The 19,890-nt window shown below is 25.0% G+C and overlaps 3 protein-coding genes across 10 annotated transcripts in view; 1 reads left to right on the top strand and 2 right to left on the bottom strand.

Annotated features, from left to right (window-relative positions):
- LOC132917832 (D(4) dopamine receptor-like) overlaps window positions 1–1,993 on the bottom strand; it is a 137,876-nt gene extending 135,883 nt beyond the window's left edge. For 4 of the 5 annotated variants that reach the window (XM_060978771.1, XM_060978774.1, XM_060978770.1 and 1 more), the window contains exon 1: window positions 1,916–1,993. The gene's annotated coding sequence lies outside the window, so the exon portion shown is untranslated. The remainder of the gene's footprint in view (window positions 1–1,915) is intronic. The other variant, XM_060978772.1, reaches the window with a different exon arrangement.
- An 8,542-nt stretch (window positions 1,994–10,535) lies between these two features.
- Window positions 10,536–12,784, top strand: LOC132917660 (transcription elongation factor SPT4). Of its 3 annotated transcripts, none has more exons than XM_060978501.1 (5): window positions 10,536–10,600; window positions 10,843–10,939; window positions 12,276–12,382; window positions 12,462–12,517; window positions 12,600–12,784. In XM_060978501.1, the coding sequence occupies exons 2-5, from the start codon at window positions 10,871–10,873 to the stop codon at window positions 12,716–12,718; spliced, it is 351 nt and encodes a 116-aa protein (XP_060834484.1). In that variant the 5' UTR covers window positions 10,536–10,600; window positions 10,843–10,870; the 3' UTR covers window positions 12,719–12,784. The 3 variants fall into 3 exon arrangements, with proteins under 3 accessions (XP_060834484.1, XP_060834483.1, XP_060834485.1); XM_060978500.1 differs by having other exon boundaries at window positions 10,597–10,738; XM_060978502.1 differs by lacking the exon at window positions 10,536–10,600 and adding an exon at window positions 10,601–10,738 and having other exon boundaries at window positions 10,824–10,939.
- On the bottom strand, window positions 12,709–18,853 carry LOC132917659 (switch-associated protein 70-like). Of its 2 annotated transcripts, XM_060978498.1 has the most exons (11): window positions 18,492–18,848; window positions 18,306–18,414; window positions 15,378–15,497; window positions 15,085–15,291; window positions 14,778–15,011; window positions 14,355–14,569; window positions 14,033–14,213; window positions 13,842–13,978; window positions 13,402–13,538; window positions 13,168–13,292; window positions 12,709–12,987 (listed from the first exon to the last, which is right to left on the bottom strand). In XM_060978498.1, the coding sequence occupies exons 2-11, from the start codon at window positions 18,402–18,404 to the stop codon at window positions 12,892–12,894; spliced, it is 1,551 nt and encodes a 516-aa protein (XP_060834481.1). In that variant the 5' UTR covers window positions 18,405–18,414; window positions 18,492–18,848; the 3' UTR covers window positions 12,709–12,891. The 2 variants fall into 2 exon arrangements, with proteins under 2 accessions (XP_060834481.1, XP_060834482.1); XM_060978499.1 differs by lacking the exon at window positions 12,709–12,987 and having other exon boundaries at window positions 13,182–13,320; window positions 18,492–18,853.
- Window positions 18,854–19,890: the final 1,037 nt, after the last annotated feature.

The following is a 19,890-nucleotide window of genomic DNA, read 5'->3' as shown; positions in this document are numbered from 1 at the left end:
GCTACTGTAATATATGTAATTTAAGTTTGTAACATGTAACACTCCACTACCAACACAAAATCTGCTTAAAGGTAGTAGATATAAAAATATTTTTTATTTTAATTAAATTAAAAAATTATGCAATATATATATATATATATATTGTATTTTATGATATATAATAAAAAGTATTGGGCAAATGTTATAGACACTATTTGCTAATAAAAAAATGATATTTTTAAATTTTTATAATCATTAAACGTCAGTATAGAAATTAAAATTATAAATGGTATTACACTAATTTTCAAATCTATGTTCTTGCATTATCAAGGTTGAAAAGTCGTTTATATAATCATTGCAGTAAAATAGACAAAAAAACAATGCAGTTGAAAATAAAAAATCATTCCTATAGTTTTATCTAAATTTTGAAAATTCAATCGCTCTTTTCTACAAACATGCAATTAATAAAAACATTAATTATTTACATTTGATGGACAATTGTTATTAATTCGGCTTAAATGGTTTTTTATTCGTGGGGTAATGCATATTATAAAAATTCAAATTTTGTTATAAGAAATTTTTATATTAATTATTTTATGAAGTAACTTTTTAAATTACTAAATTACTGAGAACATAAATAATTTATACTTCATAATATTTAATTATATTATATTAAAATTAGTTATAAATTACTAATAAACAAAATAGAAATACATTTGTATTTTATAAATATAATTTGGATATTGTCTTGTAATAGTATAACTTATTACAGTATAAGCCATAAGGAAAAGTATCTATACAATTGTGTAAATAATACGAGCAATGATGCTTTTTAACACAATAAACCACATCACTATAATATTAAATAATGCATTATTGTGTATTTGTGTCGGTGTAAAACAGAATTAGTTACTGACTTTTAAATTTAAATTTAAATTAATTTTTTTTTTTTTAATTATCGCATTTTGGTAAAACAAATATGTGACAAATATATACTATCTTTAGCCACAGTTGTCTGATGTTTATATCTTCTTACCTTAATTCATCGTGATGTTTAATTATTATTATATCACTAAAATTATGAATTTTATTTTCAATAAATAATAATTGATAACATGAGTTAAATCAAAACAATAAATACTTAATAGTCATTAGAATAACAAATGTTAAATAATATTTGAGCATCATTAAAATAAAACTATGTATTAATATTTTAAAAATCATGTAAGATAAAGTTCTAACTTCGGAAGCTGTTAAAGTTGGCTCATTCTGTAGTATATCCTTAACATATGCTATTAGACAATCAATATATTATAAATAATTTAGGAGCTGTATATTATATCGTATTAGACAATTAACTTATTCCAAACAATAAAAAAAACCTGAGCAACTTGAGTATCTTCTTTAACTGAAGTATTTGAGGTAGGTATTTCAAAATATATATAAGTTAAATATTAAATAAAGTTGTAAATTTACGGTTTACATTGTAGAAATTATATTTTCAAACCAGTGTTTTAAATAAATAGTTCTGTTTAAATTTAAATAACATCTAAACACATTTAAATATAATTTAATTTAATATTAACCAAAATAAAATATTAAAACAAGGAGTATTTATTTTAGTTCACGCTTTATATATATATATATATAGTATTACCTTATGACACAAACATTAAATTATTGGTTTAATCTAATTAACATTAATAAATAGATAGTCATTTTAACTTTTATATTTTAATTTCATTTAAAATTACGTTTACGACTTTATATTATACTTTCCTACTTTAAACACTCTAAGTACAAAAAAACAACAAAAACTGATTTGTTAACACAAACATATTATCACGCCTAAGTTTTAAACAATAGGTAGTACTTATTTTTTATAAATTTTAATTACGCACATAGCAACCGAATTAATATAAAAAGCAATACTTACGGGATCTATCAGAAGAAACAGCGAAAACGTGCGAGCGATGCCGGCGAACTGGCGCCCAAACCGCGCAAAATGCCGTAGACTACCCCAATGGAAACCAACAATCACAGGCGACACCACCAGTGGCGCGGTAGTGGGTTACTATATTACAGGTTAGGTTCGCACACCATTTTTAAGGTCAGCACGTGTTTAATAAAAAAATCAGAGCTTCCCAGAGTATCCAAGTTGGCATACAAAATAATAACCTTTTCGCACCATCTATTCAATTTTTTGTAAATATTTACAAAAGCAAATTACACCGTATTGCTAATGTTATTTAATACCTACCCGAATTAATGAGAGACCAACAAATCAAAAAACTAAACAAAACAAATTTTAGATAATTATCCATAGAGTAAAAGTACAATCAGCAAAAATAATATGTAATACTGACATAAATCATAGACTGAAATTACACCACTAATATAAAGCCTAATACATAATGCGTATCATTTTTCTTTATCATAAAAACTCATTTCAAAAATGTATTACGAATATTATGTGCAAATAAAATAATTAATTACGTGATTCAGTATATCTTGTAAACTATCAAAAACAGTTAAGATAAATCATTGAAAAAAATATACGATTACTTAAAACTCTTATACCCAAAATCAAACAATTTAAATACTAGTAATTAGAGTAAATCTGAGTAATTAAAGAAAAACATATTTATTCTATTCTATTGAAACATAGTTCTGTACGTAATATATATATACATTTTAAATAACATTTTCTATTTTGTAAATAAAAATACACAAACAATAAGTACACATTTTTATAAATATTATCATAATATTTATGTAAATACTATATAGTATGTATTAAATGTATGTGTAAACTGTATAGTATATACTATATACCTCTTAAAAAGAAATGTGTACATTTATTTAGTCGTAATTTTCATTTAACTATAATTTTCAAATCTTTAAAAAAAAATAAAAACATACTTAATGCATTAAAAATAGATCTTGTAAATCGAGAGAGCTTTACTCTGATTATAGTTATATATAATATATATTTTTTATGGATATATGTTTTTAGGTAGTAAATGATTCTATAGTAAGGCCCTTAGACATTAGCTTTTCATTGTTTCCGGCGTACGGGCAATGCAACATCTTGCAAAATTAATAATTAAAATAGAACCGCTATTGTTTGCCTTCGAGCGTTTACACACCATAGAATAATAATCAACTAAATTATGTACTAACTAAGAGAAACATGCTCTTTATTATTTTAACATTATTTTCAAAACGTCTGCCCCATTTCGTTGTCTGATTTTCCTACCATTTTCAACACTAAATTATACATGCCCGCATCGGCCGCATCTACAACATACTGGTGTTCAAACTTTAAATGTATAATTTAACATACCAGAGTAAAGAGTAAAAACAAATTATACCAACAGGCAACAGGTTCGATATTATTAAAAATTCAATAATTTTATTTTAGTTCACATAACTATTATTATATACCTATTAGCTATTAATATTGTATCAACAATAACTGAATAATACAAACTATCCAATATCCATTAAATTTTACTAATATAAACATTTTTCAACTTTTTCTACACACCTACTATCATTCTTACCTTAACTATAAACCCAATTAATGAAATTAGCATTTGTATGATAATGAAAATATAAATAATTTACATTTTTAAATCTAGTTAAAAATAATTTTGTACTTAGGATAAATTAAGAATTTTAACGAAATAGCTGATGAATAACACAAAAATTATTGAAATATAAAATATATTTTAACTTTTAAATATTTACATGGGTATAAAATATCTTATTTATAGTAAGAATCATCGATTTTTTTTTACTTTTAAACAATAACTTGTTTTAATCGAGTTAATTATTATTTTTTTATTCTACTATAGACTACAGTGCAAAGTATTCTCTATAAATTATGTTTATTACAAATGTATAAACTAATCAATCTTATAACCTAGATTGAACTTAATAAATATTTTAAAATGCGGGAAATACATTTTATACATTAAAACTTAAAAATAAGATACAAAGGTTGATTATTATAATTTTTTTTAAACTCTTCAACCACTCTAGTAGACGTGTATAATAGCCATGCTAACTAACGTAAAAAAAATACGTCCCAGATTCAAATTTCACAAGCCTTACATACCCTATACTCAGTTTGTATAATTGTATATACTCACTGTATGTAAATGGTTTTAATTTTTAATTTTACATTGAAAGTTCTAATATAATTGTATTGCTAAACATTTTACAAAAAACCAGTTTTCAACTTTAAGGGTGGTTTTTTTAGGTGGTTTCTGGTAGCAGATAAATTTTATTTGATACTTTGGGGAGCCAAAAATAAAAATGCTCAGTACTTTTCAATACTACCAAGTAAAACAAAAATTATTTTATAATTAGAAATTTATCAAAAAAATTCTTTCTATATCTAAGATTTTTAAATTGAATTCAATATTCCTTGTAAGTTTTTTTACATACTCATATAATAAAAAAATAAGTTCACTGTTTTCTATTTGTTAATACAATTATATACGTTAAAAAAACGTTAAACATTAGGTGATTCACATCATATATCGCAATTAAAACTATATTAATTCATTTACCTAGTTTTTTTAATCAGCAAAATTGCATTTTGAAGTTGGTTGGTTGACCATTGAATCATTGCGTATGTTTTACAGCCGTTCGTCGCAATAAATATTGAGATCCGGTCGGCAAGCAAATTCGACGGGCCTCAATGGCGTCAAATCGATCGAGGATCTGAAAATACTTCTCTAGAATCTCAGCCTCGACCACCATTCGCTTCTGCTGCCTGCCATCGTATAAAACGATTTGACCAGCCCATATAACTGAAATTTCCACTAATATTTTTATTTCAGTAAAATTTCTATCTTACACAGCTACACAAGTTTATATATGTATCGAGGTCAAATATTTAGTATAATTTTAAAGCAATAAAAACATGAGAAGCTACATAAATATGGTAACTACATCAGTGGCTCATCATTTTACATTTTTCTAGAGGGGTCAAACAAATTAAATTATTACAATACTAAACACAAATACTAAAGTATAATTGAAAAATCAAAAAATATTAAAAACTATATGAGATTTTATGAAATCATGGATTAATTTAAGTGTTTACTTTGTTTTTAGAATTTTTGTTATGTAAATGTTACAGTTAAAGTAGAAAAATTAGTCATTATAAACACTAACCAGGCATCGTATACAATAAACCTTATATTTGGGCAATATAAATTATAAATATTTATTTCCCATGTAGACTGCATTGTATACAGTGCTAAAACTGGTGCGGTCATTTTGTATAACACGTAGGTACTAAATGTATAAGTTTATTTCAGTACCTTAGCATAAGAGATAATTTTTATTGATTTGAACTAAAAGAAGTATAATTGGGTGGTCGATAATTGGGCCACATTTTATCTACTTGCTTCATATAAAATATTAGCTTACCTTTTACTACCCGAAGATTGGGCCATAAATGTATAACACTAAAATATACAAGTATATAACGTTATATACATATCATTATATATTTTCTATACATATAATTATCCACATGGCATGAAAAACTCAGGCATTGTATACAATTCCCAATCAGTGTTTACAATGACCACTTAATAACATATAATATACTAATTCATATACCAGAATCAGGTGTTCAAAAAGTTAGGAAACTCTTAATTACTGTATGCATATTTTAATTCCTTTATGGAGCAACGGCTGTATACATTTATTATGTAAAATATTAAATAACCTCATTAATTATATTATATTATCGTTTATGAGTCCCAATTAGTTAAATGACCGTTTTTAAACTTTTTTAACACCCTATATATTTAATATATATTAACATTAATGAAAAAAAAAATATATGCGACTATAATATTATTATTGTTGTACATGGCTGTATATCACTTATATGCATGATTTACATACAGGTTTACGAGTTTGTAAATATTCTAACAAAATAACTATAAATATTAATTATTATTAAGATGGATTGGGTACTTGAAATTTTAACTTCGAACACAATAAAAAAATATATCATTATACATTTCCAATATGTTTTGTTATACGTCAAAATATCTCCGTCATCATGTCTTCAATACAAAACATCCCCGGAGTATTATTTTTAATATGAAATATCAAAATAAAATTGTATTTTACCCAACCAGAGAGGTTCTATTTTTTAAATTTATAAATGCTAAAATATAATTTAATTTAATTAATAAATAATCAAAAATGCTAAAATTTAATTTAATTTGAATTTTTAAATTGTAAATACCTTTTAAAAAATGTCTTTGTACTACCTTGAATACTGATATTTGTGAATCGATGTATCTGTGTATATAAAATCTGCAAATATGTGAAAATTGTAATATTATTTATCTGATAAAATAAAAAAAACTATAAAAATTACAATAATACCACACCCATCACACAGTGCTACAAGCCACATCAATGATGTAAGAAACATTTTTATTATTCAAATATTATTAATCTTCACTATTAAATATCATAAATAATATACATTATAAAATATTAAGTGTTTACATTACATACTGATTATGATATCTTCTGACTATTAGATTTTACAGATCTTACACTTACAACAAGGCTAAATTTATTCAACAAGTTCACTAAGCTCCTTTTTTTCAACATCACAAAACTTACCCAATCACAAAAATATTGATAAACATTTTAACTTTACAAAAAATAACAACAAACAATTAATAACAAATTATTAACACAATTAAACCGACAAATGAGATGATAAAAGTGAAAATTCTAAAAACTATTAATATGAAGGGAAAACTAGCTAAATTGTACCAATGAACTTTGGTCATATTTGTTATAATGTCTTCAAACCCACAATAAGTAATATTTTTTAATATTTTTAGATTGCTATAAAAATATAAAAAACTTTTAAACTTTTAAGGTTTTTTTCTTACAAAAAAAAAACTACAATATTAAAACTACAATTAGAGATTTAATTTTATTTGTAAATTGTTAAGACTTCGATAATAACAATAATCGTATTTCTCTTACCAATTTTTTTTTTTTATTTGCCATATTCAAGTCACTTTTTTTATATTTTTCGTAGCTATCTTCTAGACATAGAATAGATACAGTGATAATGAATTAATTTTATTTCAATAATAAAATATTTATGTAGTATAAACATACATATTATATCATTTATATCTAAAAACGAGTATAACAAACGATTTATTTATATTGAAGTTTATTGTAATATCAACTGTACATCAATACTTTAATAGCAAAATTAAATTTTAAATATTTAATGACTATCATTTAGGTTAAAGACGATACTAAAATACTGATAGAAATGAAGTGTATATAAAACATAAATATTAACAATATAATATATTATATTATTGTTTTACATGCATTACGTAAATGTTAATTGTAATCTGGCGTAAAATATAGGCAAAATAGGTACATTACTGCAATGTCATGTCACTCAGGGTATATTATAAAGCGCTGTTGAGCATTGTTTGCGATATTGAGAAAATGTTTTACGTTGTTGGAAATACATTTTTATGTTGTTGATAATGTTATAATAATAAAATTACGGGTGAGGAAGTTGGTGAAATTATTCGAAAATTATAGTTTTGAAAAACTACGGATGTCATAAATTTGTGGAAATTATGCGTATTTTAGTGAATTAATTTTCAAATTTTAAATATTACATGTTAAATTATTTGACTAATGTATTATTTTAAAGATTATTTTTCGGAAATAGATTACCTTATCGGTACTTGCTTACGCCGTACATAAACATATTACAATCATACTAGTATGATTTAGTATTATGTGTATTGTATAATAAACTATTTATATGGGTTATAACTTATAAGTATAAAATTTTAATAGGTATTTGCAGGCCTTGGTTTCTTTCGATTCAATTCCGGTAATTCCACCGATAATTATTTTACAAATCGTTGGCTTTCTACTTATTAGTAAAGTTATTGTACGGGTATATTCAGTAGTGTATTCATATTTGAAGTACAATATTAGTTTGAGTGTGTACCTAATGAGTAATAATTAGCTTAGTGTTTATAATATTATTCAAATATAGTATATACATTATACAGACGTCAGACACATCATTTCGGTAAGTACCTAGTAGTATAATACTAGTATTGAAATATATGTACGGTTTTTTTGATATGGTCCAATTGGATTTTAATTATTTATTTGACTTTTATATTTTTTATATTTCATAATAAGCTGCAATAATAATAAATTATTGTTCCCACAAAACATATACCTAAATACAATTTGACTTGTTTTTAATAAAATTTATTAAGGGGCCTCGCTACGGTTATTATTTAAGGAACAACATTTAGGCAATCCAAAATCTCGTCTTAGCCGCCCAAGATCTGTGTATTTGAATCTGATTGATTTGACAAAATTAAAGTTAGTTAACGTTGTCTGATCTTAATTCTGAAAAAATATTTAAATTCAGCAAAAAAATGTCTGTATATCGTACGAAACATTTTGGTTTTAATTGTAATTTTAAATTTAATATTATGATTTGAAAAAATGCATATTTTCAAGTTTTTATTACCACTTCATTAGAATATATAAGATTTAATTGTTACAAAGTATTCCGTACGATCTATAGACAATTTTCTGCTGAGTTCAGAATTTTTTTCAGAATCAAAGTCGGACATCTTAAACTAACTTTAATTTTGTCAAAACCTTACTTCTTTTGAGCTCAAATTGACGACAGTAGCGAGGCCCCTTAATATAATTTATAAATTTAAATATAATTACGTAATTAGTTTTAAGTATACTTACATAAGTATCTTAAGTAGTTAATGTGTATTTACCTAATTAATTAAAAGTATTAAAATTTATTTTTTATAATTATATAACACAATAAAATTCTATACTTATTAAAAATTATATTTAAAATGACAAATGTTTTAGTCGAAATATATTCATTTTTGCAATGTTTATTAGTTTTATTGTTATATAATTATATTTTAGAATAGTTAAGAGTAGAGTTATAAATGTGTGACCTTTGATAGATGGGCAGATGGAATGTAATGTGTTGTTGACAAAAATCCTTAGAATAGGCCCTCATATCATTGAGTTGGTAACTGTTACGGATGCGTTAAATTAGAATACAATAGATATTGATCTATTATTGAATACGATAAAAAAAAAATTTTGAGCAGAGCCCCGAGACCATCTGTCAATTTATACTTCTAAAAATATTTTGTTATATATTTATTATTTATTATTTAAATAGCTATAAATTTACCGGGGTGTCGCCAGTGGGCGGCTTCTCCACTCAAGCCCTTCTGTTTAATTGTATTTCTTTTTATAACTATATCTATTATGCTTATTATAAATACTAAATATTGTATAGATTGTATAAATAAAAAATAGAAAAAAAAATAGCTATAAATATGTTTTTTATTAGTAATAACTACTGTAGGATAATTAGTTGTTAGCGAAGCGCATTCATTAAATAGTAATTATTAAAATATTATTTTATCTAATTTTTTTATATACGTAGACATAAATTATTACCACGAATTAAAATATACTAATACTTTTAAATTACTAGGTATATATTAATTCGTGCTTACAACTTAAAAACATTAATATTAAATAATATTTAAATATATATATAAATACAAAAAACTTTAAAATCCTCTACCGGCAATACCCAATACTACTTTTTCATTATCTTCCTAGTATTTACTAAGTAGTTACTTATCACCACTATTTAGCTTTAAGACAATAACTCTCATAAAATTGACTGTGCCCAAATATCTTTTATAAATATTAATTTAAAGCAAGAATGTGATAAGTACTTATTCTAAGAGTGCACCATGGTGACAAGCTAAAAGTAATCATTGCTGTACAATTTAATAATAATAGTAAAAATTAATTTAATATACCTACTCTAAATATCAAATAATATTTTTTGTGTATTTTATTACACAATAAAAATAATCAATTCATATCATGACTCATAACTTCAGTAGATAGATACACATTTTTAGAAAATAATGAGCTGAATACCATTACTAAATCATAATTTCTACACATATAAATAATTAATATAGACTATAGATTAAATAGAAAAAGTAATTATTATCTATTAATTGAAATCTATTTGAACAAAAATACATTTTGACAATTTGACTAATATGTGGTGTAATTATAATTATTAAATTTGTACATAAATCAATACCGGATCATTTATTCCAAAGCGAGTCATTTCCAGGTTTCCTAGCTGGCTACCCGGTTTGTCCCTAGAAAAAAAATATAGTTTTCTTTAAAATAGGACCTTGGTATTAATTCTTTTTTCCCGGTAAACGGTAACGATGTTATTAATTATTCTCGTTGAAAAAATCAACTGACTACTGAGCGCTTGCGTGTTTGGAACAGCTGCAGTTATTAATTTATGATCCGATCGGGAATATCGCCACAGACTATATAATATCTACCATATTCTTACAGCGTCTTTGAAATACAGATGGTTGTGATAATAATAATATGATTTTTTTTTCTTGATAATATGATAAAAGAAAAATATATATTATCAATTATCATAGGACACAGCACACAAAATACAGTAAATACAAATAATAATTATTAATCATTATTCATTATATATTATACATAAAATACATATACTGTGAATATTCTAAATATCGTTCATTAGTTATAAGTACTTTGGCAAATAGCGTTTACCTACTTTACATTTTTACATGTTTGTATTTTTCAGTCTTTCAATCAATTTATTTAATAGTTATTATAAAAATTGAATTTCACTTCTAGTGTATTAAATTAATTAGTTTACATACGTTTTTTTAGAACCTGTACTGTCATCGTCCAAACTACAATGTCGCTTGACTCGATTCCTAAGGATATGAGATCCGCTAGAGCATGTCTTGTATGCTCGTTAATTAAGGTAATTATGTTGATTCTTAAATGAGTAATGAAACAAAATTTATCTATCAACTTTACTATCTTAACATAAAGTTTATAATATTTCTAATTTAATCTGTCTGTTTAATGTTTAATTCTGTTATTTCAGCCTTGATTAAACACCATTTTTTTCTATAACCAAATATTTTAATAAACTATATGAATATTTTAACTTGAATTAGTATCTGTAACTTATCTCCTTACGTTGTATTTTAAGTGAAGTTTTTGCAATCAAATTTACCAATTATATAATATAAATAAAAAAATGTATTGTTTTTTTTTTAGTTGACTTTAAACTAAAAATACATTTCTATTCATTTTTTATTTATATTCATGTACTATTTTTTTGACACAATTAATACTCAATTGGTACTCTATACCAGCCTTTGTTGTCTCTGTCATTGATTTTTATAGTATTTCAATTTTTTTATTGAGTTTTACATATATAAAAATAAATACAGTTTAAAAAGCTCATAACTTTCAGAATTATCTTAAAAAACCTACTTATAAACACAGCCAAAGCTATTACCATTAAGTTTCATTACCTATTTACTTTACCATTAAAACTAAAAAAACTAAATTTTAACTGCTGAGCATAGATTTGCAATGTTACACACTATTAAGACATAGACGACAAATGTGGGTATAGCATCCTTTTAAGTTGCTTCAAAAAACATTAAAAGTGTTAAGTACGAACATTTCTATTATAATTTATAGTCGGTAAAATCATTTTGCCAAATGTATAAAATATAATGCAAGTTAATGATTAAATAATTAAAACAATTTTAAGTACAGTAGAACCTCGATTAACCGTCAGTCTCGGGACCAGAGCTTTGACGGATGATCGAAAAGACGGTTAAGCGAGCAACACAATTTTTTTTAAACATACATACATATTATTTATTATTTTTTTTTTTTTTATTATGATATACTTAAAATCTTTGCACACAGAGACTAAAACCGCGAACGGTCAAGCAAACGAACACACGTGTAATATAAAACTAACTGACTTTTCAAAAACAATAAATGCGATCACTATCGCAATTAACTGTTTTTATCTCACCCATAATATATATATATACATATGTACCTATCGCGTATCTAGTAGATATTGCCGGAAAGTTTCGGAATATATATATTGTTATTATTATTATTTACTGAAACGCGTTAAGTTCGGTCTGACGGTTAATCGGGGGATGGATAATCGAGGTTCTACTGTAATTTAAAGTATGTTTATACTTACAGTCATGCTGTATGCTTAATAACTTAATTTATTTATAGTTAAATGATTTTTTATTTTTATTATTATTTCCATACAGTCTTTTGATCAATTTGAATTTGATGGCTGTGACAATTGTGATGAATTTTTGAGAATGAAAAATAACCGTGACCATGTGTATGATTGTACAAGTTCAAATTTTGATGGGTAAAGAGTACTCTAACCTACTACTTATAAAAAAAAAAAAAAAATTATTGCTATAATTTTATTTTATATGTTTTCATAGAATGGTTGCACTAATGAGCCCTGAAGACAGTTGGGTTGCTAGATGGCAAAAAATCAGTAAGTTTCAATTTTCATTTAATATTATTGTTAATTATATGAAATATTTAACTATTTATTTAATGAACTATTAATCTTACAGATAGATTTACAAAAGGCATTTATGCTATTTCTGTTGCTGGTCGATTACCTCCAAATTTTGTAAGGGAAATGAAGGCCAGAGGTATACCATACCGCCCTAGAGATACAACATTTAAATAAGTACTTTTCCTTTATTTCATTACTCGTGTTTATTATAAAAATAAAATTTTGTAACTCATTGTACAACTGGTTTTATAATTTAACTATAGAAATTCCATACATTTTAATATACAAGACATATTATAATAATAAAAAATAATTATAAATAAATGAAAAAAAAATAGTTAGTCTTTTCACTTATAAAAATTAATTGGTCGTTCCTTTGTTGATGGTATAAATGACATTGTTCTCCTCACTTTAACTTGTGGTTTTATATTCAACGTATCTGCCTGCAAGTACATTAAATTATTCTTAATTTTTAAACCTTTTTTATTTACTGTTATCTCATTAAACTACAGTCAATATTTAATATTCTTAAATCTCTATCTTTAAGTATTGTTCATTTTTTACATTATATACAACTATAATAATTATTTTATGTATTTAAATATAAATTAATAATATATTACTGGGTCTACTATTGTAATTGATGCGACAGCTTTTTCGGAAACACTAATCTTTTTTTGAGCTCTCGTCAATTCATCATCAAGTCGTTGTTTTTCAGCTTCCAATTCAATTAACCTCTGTTGGGCTTCTAAAACAATAATCCAATTTTTTTCAAGCTAAAATATTTGACAAATTCAACTATAATTTTATAATATTTACATGAACTATTTACTAATGAATTATTCTATACATTTTACCTAGCAATTGGTTTTCTTTCTCTCGTTGTTTAATCTCAAATTCTTTTCGTTTTTCTCGTTCTTGCTCCAACAGTAATATATGTTCTTCCTGCAATCTTTCTAGTTCTTCTCTTTTCTCCCATTCTTCTCTTAACACTCTAAAAATAATGATTATTAAAACTAAGGATTTTGGGTAAAACAATAAACAAACCAATTCTATTTCATAATTGTGAATTGTATGAACAAGTTAAGCTTAATTTAAATTATTAAGGAGTTAAAGCTGAATGTCTTAATTCTAACAATTTTAAACATGATAAAAATGTATATAACTAATTACAACAATATAGTAATTATATATCTGATTTATTCCTATACAAATATTTCGATAAACATTAATATTTTATTATATCAGTTTAAAGTATTTAAACATATTTTTACCAAGATATAACAATTATTATTACCTAGCTTGTAAATTACGAACTATTTCTTCATCACGTTTTGCCTGTGTTTCTTCCTCAAGTAGACTTTCCAATTCTTCAACGTGTTTTTCGCTAGCCACTTTGAGCTCTTTTGCTTGAATTTCCATAGCTGCCCTAGCCTAAAATATTGCAATGATAAAACCAATAATATTAAAGCTCTAAAATAAATTTACTTGTTTCTCTGCCTGTAACTGAACATCCATGTCATGTATTATGCTGCTTCTTCGATGTTTTTCTTGAAGTTCAGCTTTTCTTCGTTTTTGCCTACGACGCAACAATGTTCGTTGATAACCTTCTGTACCCGCAGAATAAGAAATTGCTAATTTTAAAGCAGATAGCCATTGTAAACGACTCCTAGAATGTTGAATATTTACTAAGACATCACATTATTATTGTATTTTTAAACTATTATAAAATTTTACTAAACTACAGACATGACCCTCACATACTTAGCAAGTAGTGTGACGCTGTTTTATTTAACAAAATTCTATTTACCTATGATCCTTAGTGGCTAACTCAAAAGTCCTTTCAGTTGTGTGCAACATTATACGTTGTAAATTAGAATCTACCCAACATCTCGGATCTAATGTTATAGATCCACACTGCTCTTTTTCTTCTTCATTCTTATAATATAATAGTTGACATGGTTTTAATACAAACCAATACTCTCGTAGTGTTGGCAATAAATAACCTCGTTTCAACAATACTCCCTGACAAAATAAAATATGAAAAATATTTTTAAACTTAGTAAAGATGATGGTACAATACTTTTTTACAAATTAACAGTTATACTTTTAATCAATTGGATACAGTTTAATATAACCTCTTTACGTTTTAAGTATGCTAATATTGAGTTATAACTTGGAATACTTTTAATATTCAAATTTAAATTATAAAGTTCAATTTTATTCGCCTTACTTTTTTTATGATATCATCAATGAATGTATTTGTAACAGCATTTAATGCTTCAACCAAGCCTGCACGATCAACGTCAGCTAAATATCGCTTCTCTAATAAAGTTAAAAACGTACCAAACTGAAATCCATTTGTATTTCCAATAAGCTCTTCAAAACCAGATTGGTCCCAGTCAGTGCCTAATGAAGTAACAATTTGTGAAGCCACCAAGCCCACTTCAGATGTATCCATAATAACCTTTATAGATACATAATCTCATTAAATAAATTAGAAAATTAATTGATCAGGAATATTTTCAATAACAAATTACTTGAAACCGATTTGGCCTTTCTGGATCCACTATGAGCTCCGACAAAAAACAGAATACCCTGAATAATTTATACATACAGTCCTCTGGTAATACTTGGCATTTAGAAATAAAATCTTTTTTACAAATTAACCAACATGTTTCATCAATATTTGACTCAAATCCCTGAAGAACTGGTAAAGATAAAATGTTTGGAAGTGAAAGAAAAACCTAAAACACAAAAATTTCTAGTAAAATAAGTATAGTTGAATCAACTAAACATATATTATGTATATCATAAATATTTATATATATACTTCTCTTAATAAATAATATTTGTAATGTTGAAAGTTTAGTGTTTGTGTGCTTCTATAGTGTTCAAGGCCCTTCTCTACACCATAAAGGTCAAGGAGAATACCAATGTTTGCAGTTAAAACCTATTTATAAAAATAACAAAATAAAATAAAATATTAAAATATATAGTTTTACAAAAGCTTTACTTATTAATGAAAAAAATACATGATTAATATATCTATACAAGTAACATGGAAAAAATTTCCTAGATCCATTAAAATACTGTATTAGAAATGTATACAATATTTGTTAATTAAAAATTAAATTATTTTTATTCGCATTTGTATAACTATTTCAATTCTCTATTGTGTTATAGTTTTTAGTTAAATACTTATACGGCTATTATACGTACCTATACAAGGTGATTCTTTTATCATTGTACACTCATTAATTCAAAAAGTATTCATGTTTTTGAAAACATTTTTTTACAGTTTCAAATTATTAAAAAATCAATGTTTTTATTAAAAAATATATTTTTAAATATTTTTTATTCTTATATTTTATTAAGTTTGTTACTTTTTTGAATGACAACATAGTTTTAATTTTATATTCCAAAGCAGAATAATTTTCTGAGTATTTTGATACATAAAAATCGAATTTAGAGCGAGTAGTTTATGAGTTATAAATAAGTATTTAAAGTTTAGATTTCGAGGAGTGGAGTGGTACGGGGTTACCTCACAAAATGTTAATCCACTACTCCGCTTGTCTAAACTTTAAATATGTATAACTCATAAACTACTCGCCCTAAATTCGATTTTTATGTATCAAAATACTCAGAAAATTATTCTGCTTTGGAATATGAAATTAAAACTATGATGTCATTCAAAAAAGTAACAAACTTAAAAAAATATAAGGATAAAAAATATTTAAAAATATATTTTTTAATAAAAACATTGATTTTTTAACAATTTGAAACTGTAAAAAAATGTTTTCAAAAACATGAATACTTTTTGAATTAATGAGTGTACAATGATAAAAGAATCACCTTATTATGATGGCACATATAATCCCCTTTTATGAACATTTTTTATGAATATTCACTTTGATTTATTTACTTTTTTATAATTTTAAAGAAATATTTTCATATTAAAATATTATGATTAAATCATATTTAACTAGTACCTATATTAATTTAATGACTACGTCTATACTCCAAATTTTATTTTTTTTATTTCAACCTAAATGTATTTAGGTACCTATTTAAAATAGATAATTTTAATATGTTTAATCTGATAGAGCGACATTACATATTTTAAGCAACAGATTGAAAAATGTATAGGTATTAAAAACTTATAAATTAATCTAAAAGTATTTGAAACAAAATTACATATTTAACACCAAAATATATCTAAGATACAAGAACTAAATCATAAAAATAAATAGATGCATGCCTACTTTGGATAGTTACCTATCTAAATTTTACTCAGTATAATTATGTTAGAATAAGTAAAACTACTGAATGACATCATTGCCCATGTAGGTATTATAGAATGACTAGACTGTATACTATACCTACACTAGCTACATTCATAAGTCATTACTAGCATAATCAGAAATCATTCATAGAAATTATATTAATCATGTTACAATAATAATAAACTGTTAACAAAATTATATTATTTTTTTTTTTAAATGTAAATGCTAATATTGAATTTATCAAGTAGATCAATTTTTACCACGATTTATTTTATTTTAGATATTTATTTATTTATCTTTAACCATGATTTTTACCACCAACATACTACACTTAATTTACATTCAATCAATATAAATTATAATAGTAATAGTAAACTGTTTTGAAAAATATAAATTTCTCTAAATTTCATACAAATCCATATCCAACTACTAAGTGTAGGTACCCATTATTTATTAATTATTTATAAAATTGTATACCTATCTTAATATAAACCTATAATTTAAATTAAAGTTCGTTTATGAACTCCAATATTTACATAATACGTATTGTACTTTAACCGATTTGTTTTCGTTATTAAATTTAGTTCATAAAAAAAAAATAGTGGTACCTATACTAATCTTTTTTCGACCAAAGTGTAAAACAAACGGAAATCATGAATAGATAACATAAAGATTATGGACTAAAAAATACTATGTTTAATGTTATTTTGGTGTATGTTATATGGCCATTAAGAAAATCTATCATTTTAAATAAAAGTTGTTATTTTACAACCGTGACGTCACCAGCGATAAGTTCACATATATATTGTATATCTATAGACGGCAATGTCATCCGCGGCGTTCAAAAAACCATTTTAAAAGTGACGTCACCTGGCGCGGACGACAATATGGGATCAAAACGATTAAAATGATTCTGATAATACCAAATACAGCTAATCAGAGGACGTGTACACATATTTTATAATTATACGCTATATATAATAATAAATATACTCGTATATATTAAATTACTATATGTCTATATGGGGACAAAATAATGTATTCATAATAGGTATTAATTTATAAACGCTATCGCGAGATATTCCATATTATTAATTTAAAAGTATTTAGTCAGGTTTAATTTATTTAATTCAAGTTTATAATGTTTATATAATATCAAAAATAACACGCCACAAATTGTAATATAAATTTTAATATTATAATCGTAGGCTGCGACATATGTATAAACATAATATGGTTTTTATATTTCTATAAGATGTACACGAGTATAGCTAATATTTTACTGACAATTTAAAAACAGAAATCGTAGGTATAACTATTTATTAAATTCTCTCCCAAGTCCTAATTCATCATCCAAATGTTCGTATCCCGGCACTCGCAGGGTTGGGGTAGGTCGTAGGTATGTATAGTATACTATAATAACGTATACTGATGTAGTATAGAAGTATTATTGAACTATATATAGATACACTCACTTTGAGCTTCGACTTAACCACGGTTCCTGTGTCGTCAGTGTCCAGTGAGTTGAATGCTTGCCATATGCAATTGGTGACGTTCTTCAGTAGCGTCGCCATCGCAGACGCACTGTAATTTAATATATTATGTTATAATATACTGCAAAACAATTATTATGGTTACAATGAATGTTATGCCGATCGTACCTCAACCGACAATCTGAAGTAGGCTATAATCGGCGTGTTTAATTTAGTAGGTGTATACAGAATAATGTATACCTACAACTTGTTTGTTATAGATTATATTAAATACATATAAATAGATTATTATATAATATAATATATATATATAAACATATATTATAATATTAATGTGTAGGTATTCTATAAAAACATAAAAAAAAAAGTAATTATTAGATATCGTTCGAGAGAACTCAATATGAATAATATCGTATATTACACACGATGCATAATAATATTGAAAAGTCGCGCGCAAAACTAGAGCGGTTTAAAACCCGGACGACATCACAACTGCGGCAGTGCACTGCTCAGGTTCGGCGACGGAGGTCCATCGTATGACATTAGCGCGCCGCCGCGACGTAAGGCCGCCGCCACCGCTTCCTTGGTCCGGTTCCTCTCGCCGCCGCCGCACGGTCATCCGTTCCCCGCGACCACGGTCTTGACCATATATGAATGAACATTCAATGCCGGCGCAGCGCGTTTATACCTACGGAACATATAAAATAATATACTTATATAGCATAAATAGGTTCCTAGATGCGTAGATATTAATTTATATAATTTATATTATACTAATAACATAATAATACATCATTGAAAAATATATCATATTTATATATAAATATATAATATTATAACTACCTACCCGTATGGGCTATAATTTTCTAAGTAGGTTTTCGTCATTTCGAAAAAAAAAGAAAAAGCTTTGTATGGACACTGGGTTGTATCCACAAGTGTTGACTAATTTTTATACATGATTAGTCCTATAATATACTCCTATAACCAAACTTAACTTTGTTATATGTAATACGTTTGATAATAAACAGGTTTTTAGATTAAGTTTGTTAACAATAAACAATTCGTTTTGATAAGTGGAATCAAAGCATTTTTTTTACTCTTACGGCGTTTAAAATTTAAAAATTTTTTAGTATTTTTTCTGTAAATTATGATAAAGAATTATTCAAGTACACTGATCTCAAAAATCTAAAAAATATACAAACACAAATACACAATCCTTTTGTATAGATATTTTAAGTTCAAATTTGCACGAAATTACATATTTTAATAATAAATAGTGATTAATTATTTTTTTTTATAATTTAATAACATTATTCGTGAAGATTTAAAAATTGTACGTACCTATATTATAAATTGTATTATACGTGCAATTAAATTTTCAAAATAATATATATATAGATTAATTTTAAGATATTCCCTATTTTTAATATGGTTTCTTAACAATTTTTTATACAGTAAGGTATTAATTAAAAATTCAATAAAAATAATATACCTACATTTTATTGTAAATATATATATTATTTTATTTTAATATACTTAACATACTATTAATATAATAAATGGAATA

The sequence above is a fragment of the Rhopalosiphum padi genome, chromosome 1 (assembly GCF_020882245.1).
Source record: "Rhopalosiphum padi isolate XX-2018 chromosome 1, ASM2088224v1, whole genome shotgun sequence".
NCBI classification, from domain to species: Eukaryota; Metazoa; Arthropoda; class Insecta; order Hemiptera; family Aphididae; genus Rhopalosiphum; species Rhopalosiphum padi.
This window is presented reverse-complemented; position numbering and strand designations above follow the sequence as displayed.

What these genes read in the sequence shown, in the direction of transcription:
- LOC132917659 (XM_060978498.1), bottom strand. Translation starts at nt 18,404, where the DNA reads ATGGCGACGCTACTGAAGAACGTCACCAATTGCATATGGCAAGCATTC. An exon ending in GAAAGAAAACCAATTGCTAG is followed by an intron (nt 13,293 to 13,401) that starts GTAAAATGTATA and finishes TTATTGTTTTAG; the next exon opens with AAGCCCAACAGAGGTTAATT. An exon ending in CAATTACAATAGTAGACCCA is followed by an intron (nt 12,988 to 13,167) that starts GTAATATATTAT and finishes ATGTACTTGCAG; the next exon opens with GCAGATACGTTGAATATAAA.
- LOC132917660 (XM_060978501.1), top strand. Translation starts at nt 10,871, where the DNA reads ATGTCGCTTGACTCGATTCCTAAGGATATGAGATCCGCTAGAGCATGT. An exon ending in ACAAGTTCAAATTTTGATGG is followed by an intron (nt 12,383 to 12,461) that starts GTAAAGAGTACT and finishes ATGTTTTCATAG; the next exon opens with AATGGTTGCACTAATGAGCC. An exon ending in TGCTAGATGGCAAAAAATCA is followed by an intron (nt 12,518 to 12,599) that starts GTAAGTTTCAAT and finishes TTAATCTTACAG; the next exon opens with ATAGATTTACAAAAGGCATT.